This window comes from Sinocyclocheilus anshuiensis, unplaced genomic scaffold, assembly GCF_001515605.1.
Source record: "Sinocyclocheilus anshuiensis isolate Anshui unplaced genomic scaffold, SAMN03320099.WGS_v1.1 scaffold2237, whole genome shotgun sequence".
NCBI classification, from domain to species: Eukaryota; Metazoa; Chordata; class Actinopteri; order Cypriniformes; family Cyprinidae; genus Sinocyclocheilus; species Sinocyclocheilus anshuiensis.
In genome coordinates this window covers 167,298-178,366 of record NW_015551304.1, presented here as the reverse complement: position 1 = coordinate 178,366, position 11,069 = coordinate 167,298, and the positions used below count along the sequence as shown (strand labels likewise).

The 11,069-nt window shown below is 40.7% G+C and overlaps 1 protein-coding gene across 1 annotated transcript in view; it reads right to left on the bottom strand.

Moving 5' to 3' along the window:
* Window positions 1-2,331: 2,331 nt before the first annotated feature.
* sppl2a (signal peptide peptidase like 2A) overlaps window positions 2,332-11,069 on the bottom strand; it is an 11,025-nt gene continuing 2,287 nt past the window's right edge. The window contains exons 2-14 of the mRNA XM_016453713.1: window positions 10,066-10,199; window positions 9,838-9,989; window positions 9,669-9,765; window positions 8,475-8,576; window positions 7,592-7,673; window positions 7,447-7,521; window positions 7,321-7,374; window positions 7,195-7,248; window positions 6,860-6,959; window positions 5,936-6,016; window positions 5,702-5,865; window positions 3,430-3,463; window positions 2,332-2,588 (exon numbers count right to left, since the gene is read on the bottom strand). Coding sequence (XP_016309199.1) covers window positions 2,548-2,588; window positions 3,430-3,463; window positions 5,702-5,865; window positions 5,936-6,016; window positions 6,860-6,959; window positions 7,195-7,248; window positions 7,321-7,374; window positions 7,447-7,521; window positions 7,592-7,673; window positions 8,475-8,576; window positions 9,669-9,765; window positions 9,838-9,989; window positions 10,066-10,199 — 1,170 coding nt within the window. The 3' untranslated portion in view covers window positions 2,332-2,547. The remainder of the gene's footprint in view (window positions 2,589-3,429; window positions 3,464-5,701; window positions 5,866-5,935; window positions 6,017-6,859; window positions 6,960-7,194; window positions 7,249-7,320; window positions 7,375-7,446; window positions 7,522-7,591; window positions 7,674-8,474; window positions 8,577-9,668; window positions 9,766-9,837; window positions 9,990-10,065; window positions 10,200-11,069) is intronic.

The window sequence follows — 11,069 nt, the reverse complement described above, 5'->3', positions numbered from 1 at the left end:
TCACACACACTCTCACACACACTCTCCCTCACACTCTCACACACACTCTCACACACACTCTCCCTCACACTCTCACACACACTCTCACACACACTCTCCCTCACACTCTCACACACACTCTCACACACACTCTCCCTCACACTCTCACACACACTCTCACACACACTCTCCCTCACACTCTCACACACACTCTCACACACACTCTCCCTCACACTCTCACACACACTCTCACTCACACTCTAACACACACTCTCACTCACTCACACTCACTCACTCACACTCTTAACACACAAACACACTCTCACTTTAACACGCGCACACACACTAACACTCACTCTAACACAAACACACACACACACTCACTCACTCACACTCTTAACACACACACACAGACACACTCTAACGCACGCACACACACTCTAACACACACTCTCTAACGCACACACACGCACACACTTAACACTCACTCACACTCTAACACACTCACTCACTCACACTCTAACACACACACTCTCACTCACTCACACTAACACACACACACTCTAACACACAAACACACACTCACTCTAACAAGCGCACGCACACACACTCACTCTAACACTCACTCTAACACACACACTCACTCTAACACTCACTCTAACACAAACACACACTCTAACACTCACTCTAACAAACACACACTCACTCTAACACACACACACTCTAACACTCACTCTAACACACACTCTATCACTCACTCTAACACAAACACTCACTCTAACACACACACACTCTAACACTCACTCTAACAAACACACACTCACTCTAACACACAAACACACACTCTCACTCTAACACGCGCACACACACACTCTAACACACACACAAACACTCACTCTAACACACACACTCACTCTAACACTCACTCTAACACAAACACACACTCTAACACTCACTCTAACAAACACACACTCACTCTAACACACACACTCTAACACACACACACTCTCACCTCTAACAAGCGCACGCACACACACACTCTAACACACACACAAACACTCACTCCAACACACACTCGCACACTCTAACAAACACACTCACTCACACTCTTAACACACACACACACACACTCTCTAACGCACACTCACACACTCTCTCACACACACACTCTAACTCACACACACAAACACACTCTCTAACGCACGCGCGCACACACACACACACACACACTCTTAACACACACACTCTCTCTCACACACACACACACTCTCTAACGCACACTCACACACTCTCTCACACACACACTCTAACTCACACACACAGACACACTCTCTAACGCACGCGCGCACACACACACACTCTTAACACACACACACTCTCTCTCTCTCACACACACACACACACACACACTCACCAGCAGCCACTGACAGCTTGGACAAACACTTTTTTTTTTTTTCCTATTTGTATAGCACTTTATACAATACTGATCGTATCAAAGCAGCTTTACAGAGTCAAGCAGGAAAATAGTTTGTCAATAATGCAAGAAGACAATAACAGAGTCATTTTCCAGCTAAAGTCAGTTGATTGATGATTCAGTGATGTCTTCATCCAGTTCAGCTCGTTTGCTTTGGCTCGGACCAAAAACGGAAATGATACATTTAGTTCTGATTCACATTCACACTGCCATTCGAACACCAGACCTAAAGATACAAAACAACTGGTGTGATTGTAGTTGCATTTATATGACATTTCATAAAGAGATGTTCACACTTGGCAGGTTTGGTTCAATTAAAACGAACCCTGGTGCAGTTCCACTGATATAGGACATCTAAATGAACCACAAACAGGATGTGATGTCACAACATGTGACCCTGAAGGACAGGATGCTCACACATACCTGGTTCTGTAGCATCAGCGCCGCCGTCTCGCTGCTGCTGCTTCTCTTCAGTTATTAGCTGGAAAACACCTCCATGTGTTAGAGGTTTGCACAAGCTTTGCACCCGAGATCATTTGCAGATCAAATCGGTTTGTCACAAATAACTTTTTGAAATATGCTGCATCTCAGGATTACATGCAACGGCCAAAAACCTCACATGCTAATATTATGAACAACAGGTGTAACACCCGCATAATTCCACTGAGCTCTATTCGTCATAACAAGATCATAATTCCTTCCACAGCAGTTTTCCTTCTATAATTTGGCACTGCACGTGTCTCACAAATGCTTTCCGCACACATGAATCAGTGTGACACGAACCTCTGCACTGACACACGGTCACACATACAGACAGATGAAGACTGAATCTGCGCGTGTAAACACTTACTGACGTCACTCAATGATCAATCACTCACTTCAGGTTTCAGATTTGTATTTATTTCGATTACAGAGAAAGAGAGGCTTTTGTCAAATATTCCCAACATTAAAAAAATGATCGCATAAAAAAGTGAAAGACAAAAAACAGCAGGATGATCTGGTTATTTAAGGCCCCTTAAAGAATAATTTTCAGACAGTCTGATGTTTTAGTAAAGTGTCCCAGTGTGATTGAGTGATGAAGATCAGTCAGAATCTCAGCAGCTCCTCACTCCGCCGGCGTGACCAGCATCTCCATCTGAAGACACAGAGACAGACGTTACTGTAACAGAGTTACACACAGAAACACGGTCACATCAGATGCTGCTGATGATGCAGTGACACGACACAGTCAAATACTAAACTATAGTCGCTAGGAGAGATTTTACTACCAGTAGCATTAACAAAAATCTGTTTTAATTTAGTTTTAATTCACTGAGTAGAATGTAAAAAAAAAACAATGGGTCTCCTTCACTAACCATGTTCTCATGCATCATGATTCATCAATAACTTTAATGCAAAAATTCAAAATTTACATTAAAAAAAAACGCAAGAACTATTGAAACCACAAGAATGCAAAAAAATCATGATTTATACATAGATATTTAATGCTTATTATATATATATATATATGTATTTTAATAATAGATTTTTAAAATATAATAAAAAATATGATATAATATATATGCATGTATGTATATGAATGACCCTGGAGCACAAAACCAGTCATAAGGGTACATTTTGTGAAATTGAGATGTATGCATACACACACACACACACATATATACATTATATTTCTTTATTAAATTTTTTAAAATGATATATATGATATCTATATCTACACTTGGCAGTGTGTTAGTTACATCAAACCAGCAGGAGAGAAACTGAAATCATCAGATAAACATGCTGGAGAGACACAAGCTACATCTACAGGGAATCTGCACACTGTAGCGCCACCATGTGGTGAACACGTGCTCTGCAGGAAGTGAGGCATTAGAGCAGGAAGCTGCAGGAACACATGCAGACACACAGACACACAGACAGAGGGCAGCACTGAGCAGAAGTGATGAAGAAGGGAGGACTAAAACAAGAGCTCAAACCTGATAATAAGGGCTTCCTAGACTCGTCCAGGACCTGATGGAGACCAAGTCACATTTCAAGTCTTATAACACAGCATACACACATATATCCGTTTCTCGGATAACACATCTCACACACACACACACACACACACACACACACACACACACACACACACACATGGACTTCAAGTCCCTGTCCAGAAATACAGCTTCATTATTATTGTTTAAGCAAATATGCTGAGACTTTAAAAACTTTAGCTTGCTCTTAGTTGCATTTATGAATTTAGCAGACTTACAGTGCATTCAAGGTTTATGCATTCCCTGGGAATTGAACATATGAACCATGAACATTAGCTTTTAATTTACTCTTCCTCAGGCCATGGAGGCGGCTTTCGTTCTTCAGTAGGACAGTAAAGAGGATTTTTAGCTGAAGCCGTGCTCCTCTGTGAATCATAAAACTTGCTACCGTCACTTTGAGAGTCAATACTCAATATCAGGGAACATTAAATGAATCCCCGTGTCTCCTGACGATATACTGAGATCTTATGAAGCGAAACGATCAGTCTGTGCGAGAAACTGAACATTATTTACAGCATTATTACTGTAATCCAATATCTTAGACGGTTTGAGAGTAAATTAACAGCAAATGTTCAGTTTTTAATGAACTATGACTTTAAGCTGTAGAAATGTGCGCAGCTGCAGAAGAGCTGATTTGTTGATGCTAATGTTGTCTCAGAATCAGTGTATTTGTACACTGTGTAGTGTTTTGTACTAGGGTTGCACGGTTTACTACAGTAGTATCGCAATACTAAAATACCGGTGGTGCCACTGTATTTCTTAAACGGTAGGATCGTCATTACAGTTCTGCCGTAAGTAATGCTGTATGTGGGGCAGTCGCTAAAATGTTTGAACACTTGTGCTGCAAATAAACAATACAATAGTGTCTTTTTTTGTCCTGTCGCCTTTCTGCGGTGCCCTTTAAGGGCGCAAAATGCTGTGTAGAGTTGGCAGCGGTCTCACACTGGATGCAGAAGCAGAGCAGAAGCGGTGTGTTGAACTGCAAATACAGACGAGTGTCCTTCTTTCAGGTGTTCTCCGACAGCAGTCTGTCATGGGCTTTGATTTATGAGATGGGCGGCACTCGCTGCTCTTCCGCTCTGTCCCTCACACACACGTTTGCATGATAAAAATCATCTTAACATTAAGATATACACTACCGCTCAAAAGTTTGGGATCAGAACGATTTGTAACGTTTTTTAAAGAAGTCTCTTCTGCTCATCAAGACTGCATTTATTTGATCAGAAATACAGGAAAAAAGTAATATTGTGAAATATTGTTATGATGTAAAATTATGTTTTTCTATTTTAATATACATTAAAATCTAATTTATTCCTGTGATGCGCAGCTGAGTTTTCAGCATCTTCAGTGTCACATGATCTTCAGAAATAATTCTAATATGCTGATTTATTATCAGTTGTGCTGCCAAATATTTTTTGGGGAAACTGTGATACTTTTTTCAGGATTCTTTGATGAATAAAAAGTTAAAAAGAAGAGCATTTATTTAAAATAGAAATCTTTTCTAACAATATACACTACCGGTCAAAAGTTTGGGGTCAGTACATTTTTATTCTTTCTTTTTTTTTGAAAGAAATTAAAGCTTTTATTCAGCGAGGATGTGTTAAATTGTTAAGAAGTGATAGCAAAGATTTATATTGTTAGAAAAGATTTATATTTTGAATAAATGCTGTTCTTTTTAACTTTTTATTCATCAAAGAATCCTGAAAAAAGTATCACAGTTTCCAAAAAATATTACAGTTTCCAGCACTGATAATAAATCAGCATATTATAATGATTTCTGAAGATTATGTGACGCTTTATACTGGAGTAATGATGATGGAAATACAGCTGCGCATCACAGAAATACATTATATTTGAAAGGATATTAAAATAGAAACCATTATTTTATATTGTAATAACATTTTGCAAGATTACGTTTTTTTTCTGTATTTCTGATCAAATAAATGCAGCCGTGATGAGCAGAAGAGACTTCTTTAAAAACATCCCAAGTCTTGCTGATCCGAGTAACTGATCTCAGTTCTCATGGCGTCGTGTACTTCAGCTGGTCCAGTATGGTAACGTGTGTTTATGGTATCGTGACCCTACTCTGTACTGTAGCTCGTGTGTGTAGAAGCGCTTGTGTGCGAGTCTGTTACAAGCTCATGAAATCACATCCAGACTGCTGCTTGTCTGCCAAGAGACAGAAGGGACAGAAGCAGGAGAATCCTGTCACCTGGTAGGTCCCGGTGCCGCTCCAGAAGTGTGTGAACTCCTTGCGGACGCAGGCGAGGACGGCGCTGGTCAGGAGCGTACAGGGAACCAGGTAGAGCAGCGCCGGCTGACCCATCTTCGACAGCAGCATGACTGTGAACGTCAGCACCAGACCCACGGCGTACGCTGCAGAACAACACACCGTTACAGCGCTCTGAACACAGTATTACTGCAATCTGAGTCACGATGCTCGTACCGACGGCGCCGGAGATGAAGTAGATTCTTCTGGAGTTTCCCATCCACACGTCAAACCTGTGGCAGTACGCCACCAGCAGACCTGCAGACAGAAACCGGCGTAAACACGAGGCCATCAGGAGCCAAAGGCATGGGTTTGCAGCGAGTTCAGGGTTTAAGCGAGTGATGCACTGATTAGATTTAGCTTGAGAAAGCCTACCTACTGATCTGCTACTTAAGCTTTTTATTCTTCTTCTTATTAGACTAAATTTCTGAACGCTGCTCCTCCTAGAGATTTCCAGCTAGAACCACCAAACTCAGCCCAGCTCTTCAGACCGATCTGACTTGGGTTGCTTTAGTTACTTTTCAGACTAATCCGACTTGTGGTTTTCATAAAAATGAAGATTAAAAATCATAAAAATCCCATAGATTTACATTGACAGAATGTTCAGATGAGCCAACACTATTCAAATCTAAACACACTGAAGACAATTAGACACAATCAGACTTCCCTTCTATGTAATATTTCTAATCCAATTAAACTCAAACTCATCTATCTAATATTTCTTATCTATCTATCTATCCTAGCGACATGCTAATCATGCCAGAAACATGCCAACAACATGTTAGTAACATGCTAATCATGCTAGAAACATGCTAATCATGCCAGCAATATGCTAGTGACAGGCCAATCATGTTAAAAACATGCTAGAAACATGTTATCAACATCTATCTAATCTAAATTTTCAACCTTCAGGCTTTTACAACTGCTTTAAACTTTCAGGCTAGGCTTTCTCAAGCCAACCTAAAGTTTGTCTTGACGAACTATTTTATCTAGATTCATTTTAACGTTGCTCATTCATCACTGAGTCAAAGCTGCTGGCTCGAGGTGGTGTTTGGTCCTGATCACAGGACACGTGTCGTATGATGCATGTGAAGCTCTGACCTGGTATGATGATGTCACCATAGCCCAGGATGGAGAACTGCATCATGCACAGATTCTGAGCCAGCGCAGAGAACTGTGGGATACGCATCACTACCGGCAACTGGAAAACACACAGGCTTTATATAATCACACAGCTATATATTTACAGTTGGATATATAATGCACACAACACGCATAAAGCGATAAATACTACACGGCAAATCTCAGCTGCTTGATTCTTTATATTGTTACAATATGTGTGTGTGTGTGTGTGAGAGTGTGAGTGGTTGCTTGTCTTGTGGATCCAAATAAAAGAATAAAATGTATGTGAGTGTGTGAGTGTGTGTGTGTCTTACTTTCTCGTAGGAGGACGTGTTGTCGCCTGGAACCTCCACTACATTGCTGTCACCCTAAAACCAGAAGCTGCCGTTAGTGAGCCTTACATCAATCACACACAGATCACATGATGCGCTCGCACTCACCTTCCCTCCCGCGCCGGGGCCGAGAGCCACCTGCACCATGATGCTCTCTCCATTCTGAAACACACACACACACACAAGATAAGAGCATGAGCAGACGCTGCTGAGTGTGGATCCGCTGCTACTCACCGGCGTCAGGAACGGCGTGATGAAGACGAAGAAGACGTCGTAGACCAGCAGCAGACTGAGCAGAATCACGCAGATCTGCAGAAACGAGTAACACACGTCAGACATGCAGCACAGCGCTGCTCGCGCCACTGAAAACACAGCTCACCTTAAAGTTGGACAGGCTGATGGTTTTCAGGAAGTTCAGGCAGAAGGCGATTCCCAGCAGATCCTGAAGAATCCAGATCCACCTGCAGACGAGCAGAACACAGACACACCGTCAGAAGCGCTCAGATCATGTGAGAGACGATTCAAACTCGGTCTCTGTGCAGGAGTGCTGTGAATTTTTTAATAAAAATTGCTATTGCAACTTAAAATGCATAAAAAAAAAGTTATAATATTATTAAACAAAATAAGAAATATTACTATAGTAATATTTCAATGTTTGAGTATTTATTAATAAATACACTGCAGCATGTGCTGTTCGCATGGAAATAAACACAGTGCATGATTATTTATTTCAGTCGCAGCCTTTGCAATTTGTTAACTGCACAATTATGGTTTTATTCTGAATAATTGTGCAGCCCTACTCTGTGTTATTATACAGTGATAGAAAGCAGCAGTTATGACACAGTCTGCTGTGTGTTTCAGCAGATAAAGATCCACACGCACAAAAACTCAAACACACACTGAATGCAGAAGTGAGAAACTCAGAATGACCACAGTGAATGGGAAGAGACTCGTCTGCTGACATCAGAGACTGAGTTCTGTTGAGCTGGAAGTAAAAACACTTTCACTGGACAGTCTGACGCTGAGTGACGAAATGTGTGTGAATCAGTCTGGAACAGACGTGTGTGTGTCGAGGAAACGGCAGCATGACGCTCTGAAAACAAACCACGCTATAAACTGACCAGAGCAGGAACACAGAGCTGTGTGTGTGTGTGAGAGAGAGAGAGAGAGAGAGAGAGCGTGTGTGTGTGTGTGTGTGTGTGTGTGTGTGAGTGCGTGTCTGTGTGAGTGTGTTAGTGTGTGTGTGTGTGTGTGAGACAGACCTGTCGTCGTTGCGGTACACTCCCCAGATGACAGACAGTGTGATGCAGACGGCGGCGAGCAGCAGTGAACGCACAGGAACACTTCTCTCTCTGCAGGAAACACTGGAAAAACAACACAGAGTTCAGAATCAGAGCCAAACCTCACTGACATCAGCAGAAGAACACACACCCTGAGCGCAGCAGACTCTCCACAACACTGCTGCTCTAGTACTCTTCATGTGCTACCACATTTATATAAGAATATAAGTCACGTTTTTTATCATTTATAACATACTGTGACTCATATTCCGCAAAGAGTTTATAACGCAGTTTAGTTCACATGTGGATCAGTGTCGACTGAGAGGAGCATTTATTTGTAAAGAGCATTTCACACAACATTTCCACAAGATTCAGTTTCATTTCAAATAACTTCAGTTCATAAATATGTGTATAATAAATGTTGTTTTTCAAGAATGCCACCATAATTTATATTTCTTATTTTTCATTCCTGCTGTGTTCTGAATACTGTTCAATTTAAAGGATTTGTCGTGGAGTGACGGGAACAAAAATACATATTTATAGAGTTTATAATGTTTGTAAATACTTCATTTTATTTACCAGTATTTTACAGAATTTGCCTTATACACTGATGTAATTTGTTTTTTCAACAATGCACTTCTGTCCTGGTGCAACTTACAGTCAGGCGTGACTTATTTTTCAGAAAATATGGTATTATAGTATTTATTAATATTTTGAACCACTTTCACTTTTTCACAATTTTAGTTTAAGTTTTAAGTAATTATGTGGTTTTTACGTTTTTATTAATTTTTTAAAATATTTTTATTTAGCTTTTATTTTTATTTCAGTTTTAATTTTAGTATTTCAATTTAATGTTTTTTAGTCAGCTGCCAAAGTAACTAAGTTTTCGTTTACATTTTTCAAGTCTTTCATCTAATGTTTAAAGATTTTTTATATATTTTTTTAATTTTATGATTACAATTATTGTTATAATTACTGTCAGTTTTAGTAACCATTATAGCTACTGTTACAGTAAGTATACAGCTATGCATTTGTGATCAAACTTTGCTTGTGTGTGTGTGTGTGTGTGTGTGTGTGTGTGTGTGTGTGTGTGTGTGTGTGTGAGTGTGTGTGTGTGTGTGAGTGCGTGTGTGTGTGTGAGTGTGTGCGTGTGTGTGCGTGCGTGCGTTTTCTGACCTGAGCGTGCTGCAGCCCAGTGCAGTCATCAGTGAATCCAGGCAGTTATAGAGCGCTGATGCTGACGCCAGGCAGAATATGACGATAATCACATAAACTGCAGGAGAAAGCAAGCATCAGTCACGCTGCTCGTGTCACTTCCTGCAGACAGTGAAGCAGCAGGACTCACCCAGCCAGCGGTAGAAGAAGTACATGAGCACCAGCATCACACACATCATGGCCACGAACAGCAGCACCTTCAGCGGAGAGTAGAGCGAGAGCTCGCTGCTGTCAGAGCGTCCCTCAGCTGCGTCACACACCGGACCTGGGGCCTGCTTCAGTCTGAGCACACACACACACGTCCCATCAGCCAACACCTGATCAACATGAGAGCTAACGATGATGACGAGCAACTCACTTCTCAGCCGCGCCGCTCCAGAATCCACCCATCGTCACCGTAAACACGGCGAGCATCAGCATGACGATGATGCTGGCGTCAAACGGAGGAACAGGAGGAGCGTATAACCTCACCTCCATCCCCTGAGGAAACACCTGAGAGAGCAGACATCAACAGTTATTCAGCGCTGATTCTGTTACTGGACGGAAGACAGAGTTCTGCAGGTTTTCTGAAGGTAAACTTAAAACCTTTGTGAAGAAATGTAAGACTTTTTTAAGAGCAAGATCATGTCAGGAATAAACTAAAGAGAACACAATACGTCAGAATGATCTCTAAATATAAATGTTGTGTATTAGCAACACTTCACAGACTGAAAATACAACTTCCAACAGATCTCCATTACATTTTCATTAATTTTACTCAAAAAAATATATACTGAAATAACTTTTACTGTATCTTCTGATTACATGGCAAAAGCTGCTGCTCTTCCTCAGTATTTTTGTCTTATTTCCAGCGATAAATCAAGACACATTTACTGGAGAAACAAATGACTTAAAATAAGAAGTCTTGTTTTCTGAGAAACTGATCTAAATGAAGTGAGTTTATGATTAAAACAAGAACAAATATCTGCTAATGGACTCAGAAAAATCAACTTCATTCAAAGGGAAACAAATGTTCATTCCCATTGACAGATATTTGCTCTTGTTTTAATCATAAATTCACTTTATTTTGTTCAGTTCACTTCCATGTGTTCATTTTGCTTCTTCAGTAAATGTGCCTTGGTTTAGGGATGTTTAGATATTTGTACTGGAAAACAAGACAGTAATACGGAGGAAGAGATTCAACATTTAATGCCACGACTTTATGAATTTAAGACTTTCTTCTCTGAAGATCTTTTTCGTCACTGAACTGAAGTGAATCGGCTGAACTGAAGTGAATCCACACTGAAATAAAGTGAACCGACACTGAACTGAAGTGAACCGACACTGACACTGAAGTGAATCCACACTGAACTGAAGTGAATC